General features: G+C 49.3%; 1 protein-coding gene across 13 annotated transcripts in view; it reads right to left on the reverse strand.

Moving 5' to 3' along the window:
• Positions 1 to 26,838, reverse strand: part of HECTD1 (HECT domain E3 ubiquitin protein ligase 1) — a 559,621-nt gene that overhangs the window by 56,305 nt on the left and 476,478 nt on the right. For 8 of the 13 annotated variants that reach the window (XM_085627391.1, XM_085627387.1, XM_085627398.1 and 5 more), the window contains 5 exons: positions 26,455 to 26,509; positions 25,991 to 26,173; positions 25,338 to 25,548; positions 5,046 to 5,131; positions 1,499 to 1,626 (listed from right to left, as the gene is read on the reverse strand). In XM_085627391.1, the coding sequence (XP_085483517.1) occupies positions 1,499 to 1,626; positions 5,046 to 5,131; positions 25,338 to 25,548; positions 25,991 to 26,173; positions 26,455 to 26,509 (663 nt within the window). The remainder of the gene's footprint in view (positions 1 to 1,498; positions 1,627 to 5,045; positions 5,132 to 25,337; positions 25,549 to 25,990; positions 26,174 to 26,454; positions 26,510 to 26,838) is intronic. The other 5 variants (XM_085627395.1, XM_085627397.1, XM_085627399.1 and 2 more) reach the window with 1 other exon arrangement.

Raw genomic sequence — 26,838 nt, forward strand, 5'->3', positions numbered from 1 at the left:
TAGTATGGCTTTGGATGGAATGTTATTATACCAGAAAGTGTGTTCTGTAGAGAAGCAGAGTACTAAGGCTAAACTAAACCATCAAGGATTAAATGCTCCCTATTGGTACCCAGGGTCCCTGGAGACAACGAGTGCAGAGTCATCCTCAGACAGCAGAGTCGAGGACGCTGCGAAGGGAGCAGTGATTCAACTTCCTTCCCTGTAGGAGAGGGCAGTACAGATTCTGCAGGCTCCAACAGAAACAAGCGCTTGTCCCAGCCTCTAGGAGAAGACAGCCTCTACCAGGAGACAGAGGCTATATCAAAGAAGGGCCCCTAGTCCACTCAAATACTCAAAAGGACCACAGGGCTAGTATTTGGCCCATGCGGGAGCCATGGTGAAAGCACAGACCAAACAAAGGACACAGTCTTCAAATTTAAAACCAAACTAAGGTCAAAAAGTAATACCCCTTCAGTCTTTGTTCTTGCCTATGTGAGCTTCTGCAGGTACAGGGTAAGGACCAGTCCAGGTATCAGGAGGACTGAGCTGTGCTAGTTTGGTAGTGAGGAGGCGATTCTGCCTGCGCCAACTAAGCAGCCATGGTTTTGACAGGATCCAGTACGAAGAACTTTTAGATTATCATGTTCTTGGAGAGAAACCGCCTTTACATGCGGAAATTACCACACAGGGTCTTTACCACACATTTCTTTAAACCACACAAAGTTTTACCACACATAGAAAGTCTATTTAAGGTAAGTGTGTGTGTTTGTGAGAGTGTGAGTGTGTATATACATGTTCAAAGGTTTATATGGGGTATAGGTAGGTAAAGGTATTTTAGGGTTTAGGGACGGGTAAGGGTGGTAAGGGTGTTTTTAGGGGTGGGTAAAGGTATTGGGTGGTAAGGGCATTTTTAGGGTTTCGAGGTGTGTATGGGAATTGGATGGTAAGGGTCTTTTTAGGGTTTGGGGGTGGTTAAGGATATTGGGTGTCAAAGGTATTTTTAGGATCCAGGGCTGGGTAAAGGTATTGAGTGATAAGGGTGTTTTTAGAGCTTTGGGTGGGTAAGGGTATTGGGTGGGAAGGGTATTTTTAGGGTGTATGGGGCAAGGGTATTGGATGGTAAGGGTGTTTTTAGGGTTTGGGGTGGGTAGGGGTATTGGGTGGTAAGGGTATTTTTAGGGGTGGGTAAAGGTACTGGGTGGTAAGGGTATTTTTAGGGGTGGGTAAAGGTACTGGGTTGTAAGGGTGTTTATAGGGCTTAGGGGTGGGCAAGGGTATTGGGTGATAAGGGCGTTTTAGGGTTTAGGGCAAGGTAAGGGTGTTGGGTAGCAAGGGTGTTTTTATTATTTAGGGTTTAGAGGTGGGCAAATGTTCCTTCACAGCACAGTTCAGCTGCTAGCTGTTGTATCAAATGCACGCCTTCTGTAGAAGCCAGGGAGAGTTAAGAGGAGTGGGTCATTTACAGCAAAGGGTACTTGAAAAAGAGATACATCACAGTGGTCAGAGGTGCACCTCATACCTGGAGGCACCAAAGGCGGTGCAGGTGAAGTAAAGTTGCCTGGTTTCGAAGGGTATCAGGAAAGGACACTTGCTGGTTAACTGTTCACACCAGTCTGGCAGAGCACCACTTGCTAGCGCCAGGGGCTCCTGTTCGAGAAAATGTGAAACTTCAAATTGACTGCAAGAGAAAACTAGTCTGCTGGAAAGGTAAACAAGTTGCTCATGTTGGAGAAAACGAGACTGCCAAAGAAGGAAAAACACCAAGCACTTCTGTACGAAAGAACATAAGCATGCTGAAGACAGTGCAAGTTTTAACCTTAAGAGACAGGGGCAAGAATGCATGTAAGGCACTCGCCGACGAATACAGACCAGGCATAAACATACCAGCAAGGCTGTGTGCGCAAACATGCAGATCCAACAAACATGTACGCACACTGAAAGCAGAAGTAGGTTGGTGTGACGCGTGAGATGTGCAATGAATAGAATCCAAAATAACTTGCAGTCATGTCAGGATAATCATACACTGGTGGTAGAGCAATGTTCAGGCAAGCTAAGACCGTCATACTGGTGGCGCAGTAAAAGTCATGCACATAAGGTACAGCACCCTACCATCATGGAAGGACAGCCATACATACATGGGACAGCAACATACAGTCAAGCAACATCTAGTGTATAACCTCACATATGTGGGGCCCTGCAGCTGTGCCTTACCATTGATCTTGTGTGTCAGCAGGTTTCTGCTTCAGAAAAGGGCCCACTTGCCTTCTCTCAACAGCAGAAGGCACTTACCCAGGACACAACTCTACTGCACAAATGTATAACCAGGCACACCTATATGGTCCTGTGGCAGCAGAGTGCATCACCCAGTACACAGATGAAAGGAACTCTGCACCACATGTGTAATCATGCAACTCGACACAATAGAAAGCAGTGCAACACTATAGACTGGCTCACAAGGATGACTTCAGAGCATGCAGCAAGTGTCGAACTAGGACCATATAGACAATACAGTGGCCCACAATATTTGTGTATAACTAAGAAAACACCGATGATGTGAAGATCCGCAGGAAAAGTGTGAGGCCAAGCACATGGACACAAAGTATGCATTTACAGGAGTTTGAAGTAAGACACACAGGACACACTGCAGCTCACAAGAGCACAGGACACACTGCAGCTCACAAGAGCACGGGACACACCGCAGCTCACAAGAGCACGGGACACTGCGCAGCTCACAAGAGCAGGGGACACAGCGCAGCTCAAAAGGGCACAGGACACCGCAGCTCACAAGAGCACAGGACACACCGCAGCTCACTAGAGCACAGGACACACCGCAGCTCACTAGAGCACAGGACACACCGCAGCTCACTAGAGCACAGGACACACCGCAGCTCACTAGAGCACAGGACACACCGCAGCTCACAAGAGCACAGGACACACCGCAGCTCACAAGAGCACAGGACACACCGCGAGCACAGGACACACCGCAGCTACCAAGAGCACAGGACACACCGCAGCTCACAAGAGCACTGGACATACCGCAGCACACAAGAGCACTGGACACACCGCAGCTCACAAGAGCACGGGACACACCGCAGCTCACAAGAGCACGGGACACTGCACAGCCCACAAGAGCAGGGGGACACAGCGCAGCGAGCAGGGGACACAGCGCAGCTCACAAGAGCACAGGACACACCGCAGCTCACTAGAGCACAGGACACACAGCGAGCACAGGACACACAGCGAGCACAGGACACACAGCGAGCACAGGACACACCGCAGCTACCAAGAGCACAGGACACACCGCAGCTCACAAGAGCACTGGACACACCGCAGCTCACAAGAGCACTGGACACACCGCAGCTCACAAGAGCACTGGACACACCGCAGCTCACAAGAGCACTGGACACACCGCAGCTACCAAGAGCACTGGACACACCGCAGCTCACAAGAGCACTGGACACACCGCAGCTCACAAGAGCACTGGACACACCGCAAGCACAGGACACACCGCAAGCACAGGACACACCGCAGCTACCAAGAGCACAGGACACACCGCAGCTCACAAGAGCACTGGACACACCGCAGCTCACAAGAGCACTGGACACACCGCAGCTCACAAGAGCACTGGACACACCGCAGCTCACAAGAGCACTGGACACACCGCAGCTCACAAGAGCACTGGACACACCGCAGCTCACAAGAGCACAGGACACACAGCAGTTCACAAGAGCACTGGACACACCGCAGCTCACAAGAGCAGGGGGACACAGCGCAGCGAGCAGGGGACACAGCGCAGCTCACAAGAGCACAGGACACACCGCAGCTCACTAGAGCACAGGACACACAGCGAGCACAGGACACACAGCGAGCACAGGACACACCGCAGCTACCAAGAGCACAGGACACACCGCAGCTCACAAGAGCACTGGACACACCGCAGCTCACAAGAGCACTGGACACACCGCAGCTCACAAGAGCACTGGACACACCGCAGCTACCAAGAGCACTGGACACACCGCAGCTCACAAGAGCACTGGACACACCGCAGCTCACAAGAGCACTGGACACACCGCAAGCACAGGACACACCGCAGCTCACAAGAGCACTGGACACACCGCAGCTCACAAGAGCACTGGACACACCGCAAGCACAGGACACACCGCAAGCACAGGACACACCGCAGCTACCAAGAGCACAGGACACACCGCAGTTCACAAGAGCACTGGACACACCGCAGCTCACAAGAGCACTGGACACACCGCAGCTCACAAGAGCACTGGACACACCGCAGCTCACAAGAGCACTGGACACACCGCAGCTCACAAGAGCACAGGACACACCGCAGCTCACAAGAGCACAGGACACACCGCAGCTCACAAGAGCACAGGACACAGCGCAGCTCACAAGAGCACAGGACACACCGCAGCTCACAAGAGCACAGGACACACCGCAGCTCACAAGAGCACAGGACACACCGCAGCTCACAAGAGCACTGGACACACCGCAGCTCACAAGCGCATGGGACACTGCGCAGCCCACAAGAGCAGGGGACACAGCGCAGCGAGCAGGTGACACAGCGCAGCTCAAAAGGGCACAGGACACCGCAGCTCACAAGAGCACAGGACACACTGCAGCTCACAAGAGCACAGGACACCGCAGCTCACAAGAGCACAGGACACCGCAGCTCACAAGAGCACAGGACACACCGCAGCTCACAAGAGCACAGGACACACCGCGAGCACAGGACACACCGCAGCTACCAAGAGCACAGGACACACCGCAGCTCACAAGAGCACTGGACACACCGCAGCTCATAATAGCATGGGACACTGTGCAGCCCACAAGAGCAGGGGACACAGCGCAGCGAGCAGGGGACACAGCGCAGCTCAAAAGGGCACAGGACACCGCAGCTCACAAGAGCACAGGACACACTGCAGCTCAAAAGAGCACTGGACACACCGCAGCTCACCAGAGCACAGGACACACCGCAGCTCACAAGAGCACTGGACACACCGCAGCTCACAAGAGCACTGGACACATCGGAGCTTTACTAAACACATACTTACCTCTATCTGTTGCATTATCTTGGTGGTGATCTTTTTGCTGGTGAATTCATCAGGTGGCACATTGTACTGGAGCTGCTCGTCTCCTTCTGTGAACAATAAATGGAATAAGTACGTCCCGGTTTGTGGACTCTAAAAGCGCCTTTAAAAGTGATAATATTCTATGATTAAATACAAGTCAAGCAACATTTTGCTATGAAAATCCTGCTGAACTATGACCTTCTTGAAAACACTCTATACAGGCAAGCAAGGAGTTATACTTGGAACTGCCACCGCATGAACTCCTTGTACTCCTGGACCTGCCTATAGGTTTTCTGGAGATTTACAAGCTTTGCATTTTGTTGTTACTGGGTAAGAGGATCTCTAGTAAACCCCTGCCATTTTACACTGCCGACGGTGAAGAATCCACTGTCTAGTGATGTCCGAGTACAGCACAGGGTGCAAAACTGGAGATCTAATTTAATTGATCTTGCAAGAAGCAGCAATCTCACATGACAATTAAGAAACAGGAGGTCAGATGGGCTGTATGTGAAGCTGCCTAAGATATCCATGCTGTAAAATAGCCAACACAGCCAGGAACTACTTTTGCCCTAAAAATGGATGAGTCTTAAGAAATAAGATACTTTTCTGTAACTAGAACTCCAGCGTTTGTACCTTTTATAGACTCGCATATATAATTGTGAGGAAAGGAGGTGTCTTCTAAAGTGTTGGGCGACCTCACTGTGTAATACACTTTCCAACGCCTTTAGGACCAGTAGTTTTCATTTGTCAAACACTTTGCTCAACCACGTAGCTGTGCCTCTGAGCAGCAAGGCTTACACAAAGGAACAAGTGTGAAGCATTTAAACAGCACCAAAACAATTGCAGAAGAAATACACGAGACATTCAAGAAATTGGACATCAATTTATAAAACTAGACTGTATTTTTATGTATTTTTAGACAGCACAACAAAAAAGGATCCACTGAAGGGTTCTGGAAAACCGCAATTACAAACTATAGTAAATATGCACTTTTTTTATTAACCACGTACAAAAAAGAGCAAATTGAACAAACCTGACACTTAAGAACTTTTCCAAGCAAAACTAGGATACGTGTCAATGTGGTTACTTAAAAGTTAATTTGGGTGACCAACTCCAACAGGGAGCCAGTCACGAGGACCAACAGGGCCCTCAGAAACCGTTATCTTGGAAGAAGAGGCAGTCTCCAGTCCGGTCCAGGCACTTTTATCTACTAGCCCTAGACTCTTACGGAAGTGGCCCTGATGCACGGAATACAGGACGCTAAATATATGATGCGTTCGATGGGGGAGGGGGTCTTCCTGCGGCTACTCCTCGGTCCAAAACTCAGTGGGGCAGCTCTGGCAATGGGGGTCGATGTCTGTCAAAGTCCTATCGTTTGTGGTGGGGGGAGGGGTGCGGCTGAGGGCGGAGGCTAGGTGCTCCTCGGTGATCTTGCTCCAGTTTTTGCATGGGGGCATGGCATAGGATTGTGTGTGGTGGGTTTCGAAAAAGAAGTGGACGCAGTGGTGGTCCGTCCAGAGGGGTTGTGTGGTGTGACTGTAGCGAATGTTGATTCCTCCAACGAAGATGGGGTCGAGGGTGTGTCCCACTTTGTGGATGGGGTGGTGACGAGTTGCCTCTGTCCGATGTTGGCGAGGTTGTCTAGGAGGGCAGTGGATTTTGGGTCGTTGAGGTTGTTGAGGTGGAAATTCAGGTCTCCAAGCAGTACTTAGTCCGTGGAGTCGAGGGCATGAGCCGCAATGTGGTCTATGATGGTGTTGGTGAACGGGGTACAGGAGGTCTGTAGGTGAGAGTTCCACATTGCGGCATTCTGGGGTTGACCTGGAAGTGGATGTGTTCCATTGGGGGTGCGGAGTCGTTCGAGATGGAGGTTGTGAGTCGGAGGGAGTTTTTGTGGACGATGGTGAGGCCTCCTCCAGGGTGGATGGGGCGTGGTACACATCACTGTGCGCCATGCCCACCAACAGGGCCTGTGGCATGGGTAAGTCACCCCTCTAGCAGGCCTTACAGCCCTAAAGGTAGGGTGTACCATATTACAGGTAAGGGCAGAGCTGCATGCGCAATATGCCCCTAGAGTGCCTGTGCCATTCACAGACATTGTAAGTGCAGTGGAGCCATTTTGAGTACATGGACTGGGAGTTTGTCAACACGAACTCCACAGCTCCATGATGGCTTTACTGAAGTCTGGGAAGTTTGATAGGCACAGATGGGAGCTTGAAGTTAAGAGCTTCCGCCGCTCTGTGCAACACAACAGAAAAAAGTCCCAAACTCTTCCGTAGCCACGGAAGCAGGGGCCAGTGTACAGGGTGTGGAGAGAAATCTAGATCGCCTGGACCTTCCATATCACCGTCCCAATCCGGCTCATCCTCGCATTGAACTGCGAGAGGGTCCTCGGACCCCCTCCAGTACTCCCCTTCGTCCACCGGCCGTGTAAGAGGTCAGTAAGGACGAAGGGCCCAGGGAAAGGGAATAAACTTACCACCTGAAATTGGAATCGGTGGATAATAGACCAATCCAGGCTCGACGTAGTCTGTCCTTGTAGGGAATGGCGCCGGAGCCGGTGGCAGCGCTGAGGCCGAAGGCACCCCAGGGTATTGTGCCAGCGTAGCCGGGGCCAAAGGCAGCAGTACGGGGGCAGAACCACCCCACGGATCCACGGGGCCCAAAGGCGCTCAGGAGGGATCCGACGTGGAAAACAAACGGCGCATGGCCGACAGGAATACCTGTACTTGTTCTGAAGTCGCGTGTGGGCCCTGATTCTGACGAACGATGGAGTCGGCTCCGCAACCGGTCCCTCGACCTCCTACGGGAGCGGGAACTCTATCTGCACGGAACCAATTGCCGGGCCTCCAATAACTTTCAGGAACGCTCCTGCAAACCTCGGGGTTAGGCGTGCCCCAAGCAGAAGAGAAACGTCGTGCAGGTCCTCCACCAACATGTTCCGACGGCAGGTTCTACAGGACTTAAACCCGGGCATCCCTACTGCACCAGGAGTCTAGGACTCGACAAAACAAGAGAAACAAGTTCTCAGAAACCAAGTTAAAGTATTAACTAGGAGTATTGCTCTCTCTCTGATCTGCGCTTGCTGGCGCGGTAAAAGAAAGAACTGACGGCAGCGCATGTGGGCGCGTCTAAGTAGCTCCGAAGACTTTATCTCGGCGACTACGACGTACGCGGAGCCGTACGATGACGCCTACCGACGCGCAGGGGTACTGCTGACGAAAAACTTTCCGGATCCAGTCTGACGATATTCTAAGGTAAGGAATCTATCACTAACGTGTCTCTTTCAGATACAAAGCACACCCTGAGCAGAGGTGTCTGCCTCCTCCCCCAGGATGGGCAAGGTCGCAGAAAAGGGAGCTTTAAAAGCCTGCCGCCTTTGTTAGCTACCTCCAGTCTTTTGCTGCTATCAGCAACGGGCTCCCACTAGTTCAAACCCCCATTTTTGGCGTGAGAACCGTCAGGAAAACCTAGATAGAAAAAGTGCCCACCTTTGCCAACCTTACCTCTCAGGTGGGTGAGGCCAAGCCCACACCTCAGTCCCGCCATCTTGTAGATGGGGGACCCACTCCAATCAGGAAGACGCTTATGCCCCCCTTCCACTGGAGGGTGGCATACTGGGCGGTGTGGGCAGTGTAGACACCCCAGGGAAGGGACCCATTGGTCCCAACCTGCACACCCCTGTAATGCCCCTAAATTTAGTATTTAAGGGCACCCCTGAACCTTGACTCTTCAAATTCGACATGACCAGAATAAGGAGGACAGAAGAGCTGTGCGACAACTGCTTTGGCCCCAGCCCTACCGCCCTGTCTCCTGCTCTGAAACCGGCGTGTCCTGCAGCCAGCAGCCCTCAAGAACCCTGGGGACCTGCCCTGCCTTGCTAAAGAACTTTGATCTCCCGCTGTGAGAAAGTGCCAATCAGGTACCCAGGGCCTATGTTCCTTCTCTAAAACTGTGTTGAAGCCTAAACGGAATTGGCATCTCTGGCCACATATCAGCCCCTGGTAAATGGTACACTAAGTACCCAGGGCCTTGTGACCAGAGAAGGCCCCTAATGGCTGCAGCACTTATTGTGCCACCCTTAGAGGCCCTGTACCCTGACACAGACACACTGCCTTTGCAGGCTGAGTGTCTTGGTGCAGAACTAAACATAGTCGACATGGCACACATCCCTGTGTGCCATGCCCACAACACACACTGCCCTGGCATACCTCAGTCACCCCTCTAGCTGGGTGCCCTATGCCAGTGGTGTGGGTACAGGTGCATGAGCCCTGTGCCCCTACAGTACCCAGGTCCATTCCTGGGCACTAAGTGCAGTGCTGCCATTAAGAGTATATGTTGCTTGGAGGTCGTCAATACGAACTCCACAGCACCATGATGGCAACACTGAAGACTGAGAAGTTTGGTATCAAACTTCTCAGCACATGCACACTCTGCACCCGCCAAGCCCAAGTTGGGTAGTTGGAGGATAGGTAGGCACCCAGGAGTTGGGCACAGGGGGCCGCAGGGCGCCGGGTGCAGGGGTGCCTTTTGGCGTTGGGAAATCTTACCCCCTGCTGGTGGCGGTTGGAGGGGTCACTGGTTCTGAGGCTGTAGGCGTCGTCAGGAGCGTCGAAGTGGGTCCTTGGGTGCTGGATTTGGGGTCACAGTCGCCGGGTGACGTCCTCGTGGTCTTTGTCCACTCCGGCACAGGCCAGGCTTGGCGGGTGCAGTGTGTGCAGGAGTCGCGGTTCCTGGCTGATGCCAGGGGTCAGTTACTTGCTTTGTACTTGTATGTTTACCACTGCTCGTGGGAGTCCCACTTAGTTAGAGTCACAAGGCAGTCAGATCCTCCGGGGTTTTTGATGTTGCTGACCACTGGAGACGCAGGGGTTTAGCAGGAGCAGGTTCGAGGGACGACAGGCCTGTAGGGCTGGGGCCAAATCAGTTGGTGTCTTCCTCTTGTTAGCTGCACGGCAGGTCTTCTTGTTTCTTGATCTTCTTGCTTGTTTCGTAATCTGGATCTCAGGAAGGAAGGTGCAGGGTGCCCCTAAATACTAAATTTAGGGGCGTTACAGGTAGGTAAAGGGCAGGGACCAATGGGTCCCTTCCTCGGGGTGGGTACACCCCGTATCCTGCCACTCTCCTGTGGGAGGGGGGTAGTAGCCTAATCCTCATTCGGCAGGGCTCCCCATCTTCAAGATGGCGAGAGCCCGGAGATGTGGTTCACCTCACCTTCCCCACCTGAGCGGTGGGGTTGGCAGAGGCTGGCACACCCCCTTTCCTTTCTTGGGGGTTTTCCGCCAGTCTTCCCGCCAGAGTGGGGGTCAGAACCAGTGGGGGCCAGTTGCTGAGTACAGCAAGTGGCCTGGAGAAGCTCACAAAGGTGGCATGCCTTTGAAGCTTCCCCAGCCCATCCTGAGGGAGGAGACTTAGCACCTCGTCCAGGATGTGCATTGTTGCAGGCTCAGGAGAGCGATGGCTCTCTACCAAGGGGTCCAGAAACATGTCTATGTGGCAGCCTAGGCAGCCCCTCAGACAAGACATGGATTGTAGGTTAGGTTCAGTGGGCATCTCTAAGATGCCCTCTGCCGTGCATTGTACATTAAATCCCACACTGGCATCAGTGCGGGTTTAATGTGCTGAGAAGTTTGATACCAAACTTCTCAGTCTTCAGTGTTGCCATCATGGTGCTGTGTAGTTTATGTTTGAGGAGCTCCCAGCACCAAATACTCTTAATGGCAGCACTGCACTTATAGTGCCCAGGAATGGGTCTGGGTACTGTAGGGGCACAGGGCTCATGCTCCTCTACCCACACCACTAGCATAGGGCACCCAGCTAGAGGGGTGGCTGATGTATGCCAGGGCAGTGTGTGTTGTGGGCATGGCACACAGGGATGTGTGCCATGTCGACTATGTTTAGTTCTGCACCAAGACACTCAGCCTGCAAAGGCAGTGTGTGTGTGTCAGGGTACAGGGCCTCTAAGGGAGGCACAATAAGTGCTGCAGCCATTAGGGGCCTTCTCTGGTCACAAGGCCCTGGGTACTTAGTGTACCATTTACCAGGGGCTGATATGTGGCCAGAGATGCCAATTCCGTTTAGGCTTCAACACAGTATGCCAGGGCAGAGTAGGTGGTGGGCATGGCACACAGGGATGTGTGCCATGTCGACTCCTTGTTTTGTCTTGTACCCAGACATTCACCCTGAATGGGCAGAAGGTTACTTGCACCCTAATCTATATAGTCCTCAGGGGCCTACCACCCCCTTGGCGCGGACTTCAGATGCACAGGTTTAGTGCCACCCGAAGCTCATATGGCCGTCAGGGGCCTACCACCATGTGGCACGAACTTAACTTCCACAGGCTTAAAAAAAGCTGATGTGGTCTCCGCCATTGATGACTCAGGACTCAGCGACAAGTGTGAGATATGCTGCTCCGTGGAGAAGATGATGTGGTCTCCGCCATTCGTGACTCAGGACTCAGCGACAACTGTGCGATCCGCCAAGCACCTGATGGGGTCTCCGCTATTCAATACTCAGGACTCAGACATATCTGGGATGAGTTTTCACAGGCACGTGGAGTGCCCACTGCTGCACACTCTGGTGGCACCAGGTAATTATTTGCTCAGGGGCGGCAGTGTCTCTCTCTCTCTCTCTCCCCCCTCTCTCTCTCTCTTCCTTCTTTCCCATCTATCTCTCTAACTCTCTCTTACTTTCTCACTCCCTTTCTTTCCTTCCCTCTCTTTTTCTCTCTAGCTTTTTATTTCCTTCTCTTTTTCTCAATGTCTCTCTCCTTTGATATGCACATTACAGAAGTCCTTGTTTTGTGTTTTATTTTCCAGGCTCTGTCATCAACATCCATGGTCCCCACAGCAGTGTTCCACCTTGTTATTTTTTGTTTTTGTTGATAAATGTTTATTATTTTATCGTTGATATATTTTAATAAAAAAATAAAGTTTGAAAAAAAAATGAATAATGTTTCTGGTTGTTTTCTTAACTGCTGTGTAACCCTTTCTTGTTCTTATTGCTGTTATTTGATGAAGTCCACCATGGTCTTAAATTTTGGAGGACTTATCGCGGGAATACTGGTGATGTCTGCAGTTTCCACCAACTTCTGAATAGTGTGTTAGATTTATCTCAACTTTACTTCCATTAAAGTGCTGATAATGAAATGCAGACTAGCCGTTCCCGTGCAAAAAGACACGAGGTGCACCTTTGCGATTTATTCTAAATACTAAAATCCTGAATTGAATTGCACTGACGTAGAGGCTGCACTCACAGTGTACACACAAAATCATTTACGAAACCTCATTGTATTTATATTGATTGAGAATCGGGAGTCAGGTGCTGGATCTTGACGAGATTCACTGCCCAGTTTGTATATTGTTCTGCACACGCAAAAAATCACATCACAACTTTCACACCAACTGCAATGCTAAACAAATTCTGGCGATAAGCCACGTTAGCACCAGGGATTTTACACCTGCTTTCTGAAGGTGTTAAGCAGGATGACTACCTGCACCATGAACGAGAACACAGCCAAGAGCCACACCAGAACACCCACAGGTGCCATAGAGTCAATGAGCATGATACAGGGATACCCATGAGGGCCACAAGACTCTTCGGAACAACTCCGGGACCGCCAACGCCCCCCCCAAACCCACATCTGAGCAAGTGTGTCCCTCTGGTCATTGTGTTAGCATGATAGGCACCAGCCCTGCATCATCACAGTGTGCTATCACCTCAGCGTTGGCAGTGAGCCTGGACATGTAGCTACGCACGCATCCCCCTGCATGCAGAACCGGCGTCTGCTGGTCCGGATTACACAGGTCAGCGCAGGGGTGTGCCTATCCGACAACGGGGTGACTCGGACATCTCCGTGTACAGGAAGTGCAGAAAGTGTGTGTGTTCTGGTGTGGCCTGCCACAAGGGCCGCAGCAGTCGATGTTGTAAAGTGGCATGCACCACCTCCAAACGGCGTGATGGTGTAATTGGAATGCAGCAGCACATGCGCAAATAGGCATTACAATGGTGTGCCGTACGAGTTACAACAGCGCACCGTACAAAAGTGTGGGAGCTCGTGGGAGGGAGGAGCAGCTGTTTGCAACGTAACTGACAGTGAACTCGCCCATGTGCCACGTGCTGAGCATCTCATCCATAATGACCACGGTCGCAGACAACCCACAACACCAACGACCCCGCCTTTGTACACATACTCTATGAATGCAGCGTGGTTTTCACTTCTATGCTCGTTCACTGGTGTGATGTTGGTGAGTTGTGCGACTTGTGCTCCTTGTTGGTGTACTTCATTTTGGCCATTGTTTGTCTATACTTGTGCATGTCTGCCATTCTGCCCATCTCCCCCCGTCCCCCCACTCCCTGCTTCTTCCTCTTCCTGGTGCTGTTCTGTCTTTAATTTTGTTGCTCCACACATAAATAAATGTAAAGAACAAATTAGAATAGTTCCTCGATTCTTTTAGGTTTCAAAACTTCTCTCTCGGTTTCTTTTTAATTTTCCATATAAACAGTTTTTTTAAATATTCAACACCACATAGAAGTCAGAAGTGCAACGTATTCTATCAACACACTTTCTAGAACATTCTACAACACGTGCAGGTTAAAAGTTCATCAATCTTTTTAATCTTAACCATATCTTTTTGCCACATTTTCTCAAACATTTAACAGCACGTTCAGGTTAAAATTTCACGATTGTTTTAAGTTCGAACAGTGCCTTCCAAATGCAAGTAGCAGGTGTGGTTGAGTTGACAATTTTTATCCTATGATATGTACTCCACGTCTAAACTGCTTTTTCTTAACCAATCACAAAGATGCTTTTCCACAAAACGAATGTGCACCCTACTTTAAAAAAAGAATGCTTTCCGTCTCCCAATCACGTATCGTTTTGTATGGCAATAAAAAGTAGTTCCCCATCTTTAAACATCTCTTATTCTACCAAGGAACTGCATGAGCTACAGACATCTTTCCATACCTTCCAGCCATACCTTCAAAATGCTAGTGTGGATTGTAGGACATAGCTATATTTTCTGTTGCAAGAGGTATGCAGAACACAGACGTATTGACTTAGACCGAGGTTTACAAAATGTGGACATTAAATGGTTTGGACAGAGAGGATTCAAGTGGCACCAATTGTTGCCTTTGGTTAAAACCTGTTTGCATCTCCAACACCCTGACCTCATGATTGTGCACTGTGGTGGAAACGACCTGGGCACATTGACTGGTGTAGGTTTGGAAATGCTTATGAAGGACACCTTTGGACAATTGATGTTACTTTTCCCTCATACTGTCTTTGTATATTCCAATATATGCCAAAGACAGAAGTGGAAATGGTAAAAACAATTTTGTCCTCAGATTGAAAAATCTATGAAGAAACTCAACAAAGCTGTGTCTGCATACCTCAGAGACCACAACACGGGGTCCATCTACAACAACAACATACGTTTTGATATGGCTGATATCTACGGAAGTGATGGAGTACACTTCACAGATCAGGGAACTCGAGCTTTCCTGAATAACTTGAAGCTGTGCATCCGCACTTATATGTAGCTCCAACTCATCAACACAAGGGCTCTTTTTAGAGCCACCCTATAACTGACAACTTAGGCCCTCTATTTTAGGGCCAGGTAACGGCAACTCCCGCACCCTCGCCTAAATGTATTCTCCACACAGCTGTGACACAGCAGCCAGACAATCTGACTTTGCAGCACAGAGCTCTCGCTTTGATCACCACCTCTACTCCCCCATAGGGGTGAGTGGTTTGCGCTTTACAAATACCGTATTGATTTACCTTCAAACTCCCTGTACAACACCACCTAAGCACCATATACAAGTTGGACAAGTGTGGCACAGCGCCCAGAGCACATGACTTCACAGCATAGCAAACACAGGCTCACGGTTTCATATCCGAGTCCAGCAGCAGCTCAATTTAGCAGCATGACACTCTAGGCAATACCTCACTTAATTTCCGTACCCAGAACTTTCAGACCAGTAGGGGCCAGTAGTTCACCGGCTTTACCCCGAGTCCATCAGCTGCTCAGCTTACGCCCCCAGTGCCATCAGACCCGTAGGCATGAGTAGTTTGCACTTTACAAATACCGAATTGATTTGAAACGCGCAAATTTACATTCACACTCCCTGTATAACACCCCCTAAGCACCATACACAAGTTACAATGTTCGAAACAAAAGGTCCTCCGAGTAGGTATAACTACATACTAACACTACTTGGACAGATGTGGCACAGCGGCCAGAGCACATGACTTCACAGCATATGACACACTGTTTGGACTCACACTTTCATCCCAGAGTCCAGCAGCAGCTCAGCCTAGCACCATGAGACTGTACACAATACCTCACATATTTCCCGTACCCCAGGACTTTCAGACCAGTACGAGTCAGTAGTTCGTCCTAGGAGGTATAAACACATGCTGACACTACTTTCACAGGTGTAGTGCAGCGGCCACGGCACATGACTTCACAGCATAAGACACACAATTTGGGCTCACGCTTTGGTCCCTGACACCTGCACCAGCTCACCTTAGCAGAGGTTACAGTGTTCCTACCCTCCTCTTTCCCACTTTTTTTGCACTTTTTTCCCCTTACTCTCTTCGACGGAATCACAAAATGGCGGCCAACACTTCCTAGTTGCAACCGCTCGCAGCCAATAAGCAGCAAGCTCGTGGTCGTAATGCCTCAGCCAATCAGATGGCAGGATTCCCAAATATTGATATCTGTAAATTTTGTTTTTTCTCAAAAACTACTGAACGGTTTTACACCAAATAAACAAAAGCGTGCTTTCTAGACCAAGACCCATCTCCCTGCCAAATTTGGGGTAATTCCGTTCACCTGTAGCCTTGTCTAAAGTTTCCTATGGAAATTAACATGGAGAAAACACGTTTTGGGACCCCCCTTTTTCTCGCCCCCCCCCTCCCCTCAAATCACCCCAAAACTTCCCACATAGGAGCTGATATGAACAAAGAATTAGTTTTGAAAATTTCATGAAGATTCATCAAACGACGCCAAAGTTATAAGCAAAACAAAAATGGATGGATGGATGGATGGATAAGGTGTGTGGTATATACCATGTTGCTGCTTTACATATGTCATCTAAGGGGATGTTCCCTAAGAATGCCGTGGAAGCCCCTAGTTTGCGTGTTGAATGAGCTCTAGGGGGAATTGTTAATGTGCGTTTAGCTTTCTGGTAGCATATTTGAATGCATTTTACTATCCACCTGGCAATCCCAGCTTTGGAGATGGGGTTACCCGTATGAGGTGGGGAGAAGGATACAAACAGTTGTTTTGTTTTTCGAATGGGTTTAGTCCTGTCGATATAGTAAAGGAGTGCCCTTTTAACGTGTAGTGTGTGAAGGGCTCTCTCTGCTACTGAGTCAGGGTTTTGGAAAAACACTGGTAACTCAACTGCTTGGTTAAGATGAAAAGCCAAGATGACTTTGGGAAGGAATTTTGGATTTGTTTTAAGAACCACTTTGTTACGATTTATTTGTAAGAATGGTTCCTGTATGGTTGAAGCCCGGATCTCACTTACTCTTCTGAGAGATGTAATTGCGACAAGGAAAGCTACTTTCCATGTGAGGAATGAAGTTCTCCACGGTTCTGCGTTAGCAATGTTGGGGAGAGGCGTAGTTTTTGGTGTGGAACTACTGAGAGTTCCAGTAGTGTTGTGAACCACGGTTGGCGTGCCCATGTGGGAGCCACCAGGATCATCTTGAGAGACTGTTGTTTGAGCTTGTGTACTATTAGGAAAATTAGTGGGAATGGCGGAAAAGCGTACGCAAATCTGCCGGACCAATTCATCCATATCGCATTGCCTTTGGACAACGGGTGTGGAAACCTAGCGTCGAAGGTAGGGCATTTTGCGTTTGCGTGTGTGGCAATCAGATCTATTTCTGGTTGGCCCCACATTTGAAAAAATGGTTGAAGAACTCTGGGATGGAGTTCCCATTCGTGTATCTGATGTGTCTGTCGACTTAGCAGATCCGCAATCTGATTGTGAACTCCTGGAAGGTGTTCTGCAAGCAGGTATATGTTTTGTGGAATGGCCCATCTCCAAATGCTTTGTGCAAGCTGGGACAGTTGCAAAGAATGCGTGCCCCCCTGTTTTTGTATGTAATACATGGCTGTCATGTTGTCCGTCCGGACTAGGACAGTCTTGTGCTGTAGATGTGCTAGGAACACTGCTAGTAATTCCAGGTGACTGATGTGGAGCACTTTTTGTTGAGTGGTCCATTTGCCTTGAATTGTATGTTTTAGGAGATTGGCTCCCCAACCGGTGAGTGATGCGTCTGCTGTTAGCACTATCTGTGGAACCGGCTTTAGGAACGGCCGCCTTCTGGACAGGTTTTGTGTGTTCCACCACTGCAGAGAGCGATGTGTGCGGCTGTCCACCAACACCAAATCCGTAAGTGTTCCTTGGGCCTGGTTCCACTGACGTGCTAGGCATTCTTGTAAGGGACGCATTTGAAGTCTTGCATGAGGTACGATAAAGATGCAAGAGGCCATCATTCCTATGAGCTGCATGAATACCCTTGCTGGGAGGGAGTGCTGTTGAAATTTGGTGATTAGGGCTTGCAAACTGGTTATCCTTGCTGGAGTGGGATATGCCAGAGCTCTGGAGGTGTCTATTGTGGCCCCTAGATGCAAGAGGCCATCATTCCTATGAGCTGCATGAATATCCTTGCTGGGAGGGAGTGCTGTTGAAATTTGGTGATTAGGGCTTGCAAACTGGTTATCCTTGCTGGAGTGGGATATGCCAGAGCTCTGGAGGTGTCTATTGTGGCCCCTAGATAAGGATGTATGTGGGAGGGCTGAAGGTGTGACTTGGTGTAGTGTACTGTGAATCCCAGGTTGTATAGTAGCTGGATAGTTTGAGGAGTGTGATAAACACACTGTTTGTAAGACTTGGCTTTTATCAGCCAATCGTTGAGGTATGGGAAGACATGGATTTTTTGTCTTCTCAATTGGGCTGCTACTACTGCCAGACACTTTGTGAACACCCTGGGCGCGGTGGTCACCCCGAATGGAAGGACTTTGAACTGGTAGTGTTGTCCGTCCACTATGTATCTTAGGTATTTTCTGTGAGCGGGGTGAATGGGAATATGAAAGTAGGCGTCCTTGAGATCTAGTGTGGCAAGGAAGTCGCCCTGTTGAAGTAGTTGAAGGACCTGTTGAAGAGTGATCATGTGGAAATGATCTGACTGTTTGTAAAGATTGAGAGGCCTGAGGTTGAGTATTGGCCTGAGGGTGCCGTCCTTTTTGGGGATTTGGAAATACAGCGAGTAAACACCTGTTCCTTGATGCTGTAAGGGAACTGGTTCCATTGCCTGCTTTTGAAGTAGTGAGAGAACTTTGTGCTTTAAGAGGGTGAGATGTTCTGTAGACATTGGACGCTATTTGGGTGGTATGGTGGGTGGGGTTGCTGTAAGTTTCAGGCAGTAACCATACTGGATAATCTGTCTTACCCACTTGTCTGTTGTGATGAAGTTCCAGACAGCAAGGAACTGTGAAAGGCTTCCCCCGACCGGAATGGAATGGTCTGGGGGGAGTGGAGGGAAGTCACTGCTTATTAGCAGGGGAGGTGCGAGTTTTATTGTTACCTCGGCCTCTCCCCTTGGTGTTATTTCCCCTGGATCCTCCTCTAAAAATATCCTCTGTTGCGGGATGTTTGTGTTGTGTTTTTGAAAGAAGAGGAGGCAGTGTCTGTTCCCATGTTTTTGGATGCTCCTCTATAAAAGGAGCGACGAAAGGAACCACGTGTGGATGGAGACTGTAATGCTCCCATGGATTTAGCTGTCTCAATGTCCTTTTTCATTTTTTCCAGAGTGGTGTCTACAGCCGGTCCAAAAAGCAGTTCCTGATTGAACGGCTGGTTGAGGATGGTGGTTTGTACCTTCTTTTTAAAGCCTGAAATGCGTAGTCAGGCATGTCATCTGAGTAGCACACTAGTGTTAATGGACCTAGAGGCTGTATCGGCTGCATCAAGGGCACACTTGATTGAGGCGTTGGTTATCAATTTGCCGTCTTGAATTAAGTCATTTGCCTGAGTCTTGTACTGATCAGGTAAATGTTGCAATAGGGTTTCTGGTCTGTCATAGTGAGCCCTGTCATACCTAGCGAGTAATGCTTGGGTGTTCGCTGTGCGCCAGTGATTGGCTGCCTGAGCAGCAACCCTCTTGCCAGAGGCATCTAGCAACTTCGATTCCTTATCCGGATGTGGTGCGTCACCGGAGGTTTGGGAATTGGCGCATTTTCTAGCGTTAGACACTACTAGTGAGTCTAGGGGTAGCTGCCCTTTGATGTAGGCAGGATCATCGGGGCAGGTTTGCATTTCTTAGCAATCCTAGGATTGAGAATCCTAGATCTCACTGGGTCTTTGGATATGTTGGGGGCATGTTTAATGACCCCTTTGAGCACTGGCAGTATTTGGACAGATTTCTGTGACTCTTCAAAAGTGTCTAGGAGGAACTCCTCCTCTGCCGGGTCTGAATACATGTGAACGCCATGGTAAATAGCAGCTCTATTGACAAGCTGCCCAAATCCAATATTGTCATCTGGGGGGAAGGTTTTGTTGGATATGGCTGGGGATCTGGGAGGTCTGTGGGATCTATTGGGTTATCATTATCGTCCCAATCATCCTGTGGTGTGTCCGTATCATTGTCAGGGCCAGTGAAAGGGTCATTGTTGCCTCCCCCTCCCCCTACATCATCATCATCATCATCATCATCATCATCCTGTGGTGTGTCCGTATCATTGTCAGGGTCAGTGTTGCCTGCTCCTCTCCCTACATCATCATCCTCCTGTGGTGCTGGATGTGGTAGAAGTGTTATAGGTTGTGGAGGTGAGAGAGGTAGAGGAGGAAGAACATGAGAAGAGGGTCTTATGGGTGAAGTGGTGTGAGAAAGTGCCATCTTTCTTGCATGGTATGCCCCCACATTTTGCTGAATTGCTGAATGTACTTTGACTGAGTGTGCCCTGGACTCCTGCCAATCAGGTACCCAGGCCCTATGTTCTTTCCCTAAAACAAACCAAACCCCAATTGGCAAACCCTGGCCACATGTCAGGCCCTAGTAAATGGTACCCTAAGTACCCAGGGCTTTGTGACCAAGGGAGACCTCTAACAGCTGCAGCACACCTTGTGCCAACCTTAGAGGCCCTGTACCCTTACACACACACACTGCCTTTGCAGGCTGAGTGCAAAACCAAAACAAAGTTGACATGGCACACATCCCTGTGTGCCATGCCCATCACCTACACTGCCATGGCATACATCAGTCACCCCTCTAGCTGGGTGCCCTATGCCAATGGTGTGGGCACAGGAGCAGGAGCCCTGTGCCCCTACAGTGCAAAGGTCAATTCCTGAGCCCTGTAAGTGCAGTGCTGCCATTTAAGAGTACATGGTGCTGAGAGCTCGTCAAACACGAGCTCCACAGCACCATAATGGCAACACTAAAGACTGGGAAGTTTGGTATCAAACTTCTCAGCACATTAAACCCACACTGATGCCAGTGTGGGATTTAATGTACCCAGCACCCCAGAGGGCATCTTAGAGGTGCCCCCTGAAACCTAACCTACGAATCCACGTCTGCTCTGAGGCTGCCTAGGCTGCCACCCAGCAGACATTTTGCTGGACCCCTGGGTAGGAGAGCCCCTGCTCTCCTGGTCCTGCAACAATGCACATCCTGGGCGAGGTGCTAAATCTCCTCCCCCAGGATGGGCAGGGGGAAGCTTCAAAGGCATGCCGCCTCTGTGAGCTTCCCCAGGCCCCTGCAACCCCCACTCTGGCGGGAAGCTTTGGCCGGAAACCCCAAATAAGGACAGGGGATGTGCCAGCCTGCCAACCCCACCCCTCAGGTGGGGGAGGCGAGGTGAAGCACATCTCCGGGCTCTCGCCATCTTGAAGATGGGGAGCCCTACCCTATCAGGACTAGGCTACTGCCCCCCTCCCACAGGAGAGAGGCAGGATAGGGGGTGTAAACACCCCAGGACAGGGACCCATTGGTCCCTGCCCTTCACCTACCTGTAACGCCCCTAAATCTAGTATTTAGGGGCACCCTGAACCTTCCTTCACCAGATTCCAGATTCCGAAATTACAAGAAGAGCGAAAAGAAAAGAAGACCTGCCCTGCAGCTGCAAAGGAGAGGGAGACACCAACTGCTTTGGCCCCAGCCCTACTGGCCTGTCGACCTCGAACCTGCTCCTGCTCCAAACCCGGCATCTCTTGTGGCCAGCAACCTCAGAAACCCCGGAGGACCTGGCTACCTTTGAACTCTGATCCCCTGGGACTCCCATGAGTAGAGGCTCTACTCAGAACCTACCTTTCACCCCTGGCAGCAGCCCGGAACCGCGATCCCAGCCCACTCTGCACCAGCAGAGCCTGGCCGGTGCCGGAGTGAACTAAACCCACGAGGACAACCCCACGGCGACTGTGACCCCCAGTCCGGCACCCAAGGACCCCCCTCGACAATCCTGAAGAAGCCTGCAGCCTCAGAACAGTGTGCCACCCCAACCGCGATCAACAGAGGGTAAGATTTTCCGACACCAAAAGGCACCCCTGCACCCGGCGCCCCACGGCCCTCTGTGTCCAATCCCGGGGTACCTACCAATCCTCCAACTACCCAACTTACCTCTCAAAGTGGTGGCGGCACCTGAAGAGTCCTCGGCCCCGAGCCTGCAGTCTTTTTCCAAACCGGAGATTTCCTATTGAAATCCATTGAGGGCCCGAAGGCTCAAAAGCCCTCTGCACCCAGCCGCCCGAGTGGCCCTGGCAGTGAAAACTCTACACTTTCCTACTTCCCCACTTGCCCTGAGTAAGTGACCAGGAGCCCAGCTCCCACAGCCGCGTGGCTTGCCAAACAGCAGCCACCAAACAAGGCTCCCCTATCCCTCATAGGATAAAATTGGGCCTAACTCTCTCTGCACCCGGCCGCCCTAGAGTCGCTGAGGGTGAACCATCTGTACCTACCTGACCCTGGGAGACCCCTGAGTCTGTGCCCAGAACCTCAACTCTGCCAGTCGAGTACTTACCCTTAAACCGCAAACTCTACTTTCCTCATAGGGTAACATTGACTGGCTTTTTCCTGAAATTTCTTTTAAGTGTGGACTTTTCAAATCTTCAAATATTCACCAAAAATCAGCCGAGTGACAAAAACGAATTTACTCACCTGCTCTTAGGTGAGCTCCCAGTGCTGGATCTTGGTGCCCAGCACTGACTCTGAAAAGTACCCACAACTATACTTACCTTTAACTCATTTTTCTTCCATAGGAAACCATTGATTGTTTTTCTGTGAAATTTCTTCTAAGTGTTGATTTCTGCAATTTCTAAATATTCTTCAAAAATCGTATAACATCTGAAAATGTAATTACTTACCTGTTTTGGATAAAGGTCCCAGTACTGAATCTAGGCACCCAGTACTGGATTACAAAAGTAACGATAACCTACTGTACCTAGAACCTGAATTTTCTTCCATAGGGAATCATTGATTGTTTGCTCTGAAATATTTTCTAAGTGTTAACTTTTAAAATAGCTAAATATTAGTTAAAAATCATTACAATACCAAAGTCGACTTTCATCAACTGATTCTGAGAACTGACCCAGGACTGAATCTAGGATCCAGGCCTGGAATTACAAAAGTAATCTAAAAAGTAATATGTTGCATATAACTTGAATTTATCATTGAGCTCAATGTATTGTGTTTAGAAATAGAGTTGCCTACTGCAACTACTTGTAACGGTTTACTAAAAAGTCTATTGCATATACAAAATTATTTTTATGAAACATCTTCTGTCGAGAAAGTATATTTTAATTCCAAATGTTGGTTCTAAAATAAAACAAGCATATATTTTTTATATACAAACCATTGGCCTAGAGTTCAGTTATTGAGTGTGTGGAACTATGTGCTGACTGAGTGTGTACAACAAATGCTTTACACTGTCCTCTGATATTGCCTTACTGCTCGACCAGGCTACCACTTTGGAGAGTAAGGTTATATCTAACTTTAACCTCTGTTAAACCCTTGGGGTCTGTGGACTCTGTACACCCTGTACCTATTAAGGAACAGTATATACAGAGCCACTTTCTCACAAGTGGCACAGTCTTTTTTCTTCAGAGGCACTGCTGTTGTGTCCAGCTTCCTCTTCTTGTGAGACACTGCGGCAACACATCCTGTTTTGGGGGTCAATATGGAGTTTTTTCTGTTTGGGATCGACAGGATCCGGTCGAAAAATTTCTTCCTCCTCGATAACCGGTTTTGGCACCAACATTTTCGGGTTCGAACGAGATTGAGATTTGTGTTCTGAGGCCTTAGGAGGTGTTTTAAAGTCCTTTGGCTTTGCTATGGAGACTGCAATCTTTCTCGGTTCCAAAGGGTTGGTTTTGGATCCAAAGGTTTTTCTTTCGGCGTCGAAGTGGTCGGAGCAGATTTCTTTTTGGGAGTAGGCACTTTGAGGATGGGAATTTGCGGTTTGCTCAGTCCCGAACTACCTGAAGGCTTGTCCTTTATCTTCGGAGCCGAGCCCGGGGCTTCTAAACTATATCTTTGGTCGCGACTGGGGCCAGCAGGCGAAGTCTTGACCAGGGCCTTCTTTTTTTCAGGTGGAGTGGGGGCAGTTGTAGTCACTCTTTGACCAGGAGTGATGTGGTCGTCTGAATCTAAGTCATCTGCTTCGGACACGATTTCCAGGTCTTCGGAATCTTCCTCTGGGACATCTGGGCCTTCGTCAAAGATGTCCGCTGGTGCCGGAGCTGCTTTCTGCGCCATGGTGTGTCGTCAAGCCGGCGATCACGGATGGTCTTTTTCGATCGAAAAGAGGCGCAGGCCTGGCAATTGTTCTAGTCGTGTTCTGGCGAGAGATACAGGTTACAGACCTTGTGATGGTCACTGTGTGGGAATTTTGCTCCACACTGGGGGCATTTTTTGAATGGAGTCTTTTCCATGAGCGGTAGGCCCGAACGGCGTCGACAGGCCTAGTGGCCCGCGTCGATGACCGGAATAGAGTTGTCGAGAAGCGCTTCGAAGAACACGCAATCAAAAACAATACCGGAGAGTTCTAGAGAGTTTGCGTGACGAAAAAGTTTGAAAAACAAAGTTCTCGAACCAGAGTGCAAAAGTTACATCCGAACCCAATGGTGGAAAAAAACAATCTGAGGATGGAGTCGATGCCCATGCGCACGATCGTCCAAGGGAGGGGTCACCTATCTCGTGACTACAAAAGACTTCTTCCAAGACAACAACAAGGTGCAAGCATCCAAGCCCAACACCAGATGGCGATCTAATGCAAAGTGTACGATCTGCAGCTCATATGCCTCGAACATATATATACACACACACACACACACACACACACACACACACACACACACACACACACACACACACACACAAGCAAGCACATGGACATGCACTTGAAGATGAATGTCTGAAATCCCCAAAATTGAAATGCCCAACAAAAGTGACTGCAGCGGAGGACATCACTTGCAAAATGTGTCTGTAGATTGACAAATGTCCTTTGTGCGTACCTGTAGGTATTCGGTTGCCCAAATACAAGGGCTTCTGCCTTCTTAAATACAAAGCAGAAAGCACCATAGAGGCCCTCCAATCTAAATGTCCTATTTTAGCATAGCGCCTGCTTAGTCTTCATATTTGCCATTTGCTTCTATAGATAGCGAGTGCTGCTACGAGTACCTCACAAGCATTTTTTTTTAATTCACACACATTTGTTCTGGCTTCGAAATAACAAAGGGGGTCAGCTGAAATGCATCCATTCTGAAAGAGTTATGGAGAGTCCCCCATATGTGGAAATGGCTGAATTGTGTGTTTGATTCATAATGAGCTTCTTTGAGGATAACAAGCTCAATGAGAACCATTCGGTGGGTACCAATGCAGGCTGTAGGACAGTTTAGTGAGCATTCCAGAAAACTGCAACTAAAGTGATGTGTGTTCTGGAAGAAAACTCGAACATAAGGTTTCTTCAAAATTACGTTGTACAGAGTACAAGCATATCGGGCAGCGGAAAGACAATGGGCATAGTACGGACATAGATAAACAATTCTGGGCAATGTTTTACCACCTGTCAAGGAAAAGGCAGCAGATGCATTACACCATGTGAGCTAATCATCACTTGAGTTATAACCCTCCACGTCCTACGAACTGTGATGCAGTGGTAAGCTAAGTCCAGCAGACGTCCAACATCTTCCCACCCCATCCATCTAAAGCATCTACCACACATTCAGCAGATCACCAAGCCAGAGCCTAACCAGATCACATACCTTCTTGTGCTGTCCTGGTTGAGTAAGGGTCACTTGCGATAATGTACAGAATGCGTAAAAGCTGCAGGACATCTTCCACTCCACAGGAGCTCTGACCGCTTCCAGCTTTGGCCTGGGGCTGCTCCCTCGCCTGGCTGAGGATATCACAGCTCTGCAGTGCGGCCAGAGAGCTTGGGCTGATGCCAGCCTTAGAGGCACGTTCACAGAAGTCCTATGGAAAGCAGGGGCACAGTCACATTCGGGAGAGAGCAAGTGCAGGAAAACTGCCGCCTATGTTAGTGACACAAACTGGCCAGTAGCCCACGATAAAGTGCAAAACAAAAGTTTGAGCAAGGGCTAACATCCATGACCTGCAATACATTTTCCTCAAAAATTATGAACCAAAGGGCAGGAATACCAAAAGAAAAATCTAGGGCCAGACAGACCCTCTGCGTTAGTGACATGCAGCATACACAAGCATAGCACATTAATTGGGGAATGTAGAGACATTCATAATTATTTTTCTCGCCTCAATTACACAACCACTGGCAGTTTCTCCTTCCACACTCCCCTGGTGAAGACCTAAATTGTTGACAAAGAAAAAAGATCGGGGAATAAAACCTGGCCCTCCCTCTCACCCTAACCCCAACGGAATGCTAAACGCAGGATTATACCTTGTATGCAGCTATCAGCTGGGAACAATTCCTGTTTTTCCTAATACTTTTATTAGTGCCGGTTAATTTCCAGTGGCGCAGGAAGGCGGGGTCTGCACTCTTCTGCAGGTACGTTATCAAGTCATTCTTTGGTAATTCATCAGTGCCAAGGTACTGTCCCACATGCGCAAGAGACCAGCGACCCTACAATAGGAAGAACCAAATGTTGGTCTTTCCTGATTGTAAAGTCTCAAAAGATGCCACATGCATTAACAGAGATTGGGGGTGAATGGAGGGGCATGCAAGGCACACAGCTGTCACAGTTTGCTTGTACATGGTTCCAATGGTCAATGGTTATAAAGATTTCAAAGGCTGACGCACATGGCAAACTGTGGCAGCGTTGCAGGCTCTTCCCTCCAATTTTCCGTCTAATGGGGCCTAAAGAGATGGATGAGGGGGTGCAGATGTGTCTAATTGGCACTCACCTGCCGCTCGTTCTCCCGATCTTTGTCTGAATCCTTCAATTCCCGGTATATGATCCTTGAGTAGGAGAAAGAAAAATGTACTTAAGTATTGTCCACGCTCACACAGTCGTAAAGGCATTGCACTACAAATGTTGCACATCACATACACAACAAAGACAACGGTGGGAAACAGAGAAGAATAAACTGGAAACAGTTCATCAGCCATGGGCAAAGTAAGTCCATTGACATTGGAGGATGCACGACTAGGTGCCTAACACTGTAAGAAAAGGGGTCCAGGGACATAAGTATCACTGAACGCAAGATAAAGCACTACAACCACACTCCCACTAACCATACCTCCAATTCCTGCTATTACACACCCATCCAGCCCCACACCTAACCACT

This window comes from Triturus cristatus, chromosome 9 (genome assembly GCF_964204655.1).
Source record: "Triturus cristatus chromosome 9, aTriCri1.1, whole genome shotgun sequence".
Lineage (NCBI taxonomy): Eukaryota > Metazoa > Chordata > Amphibia > Caudata > Salamandridae > Triturus > Triturus cristatus.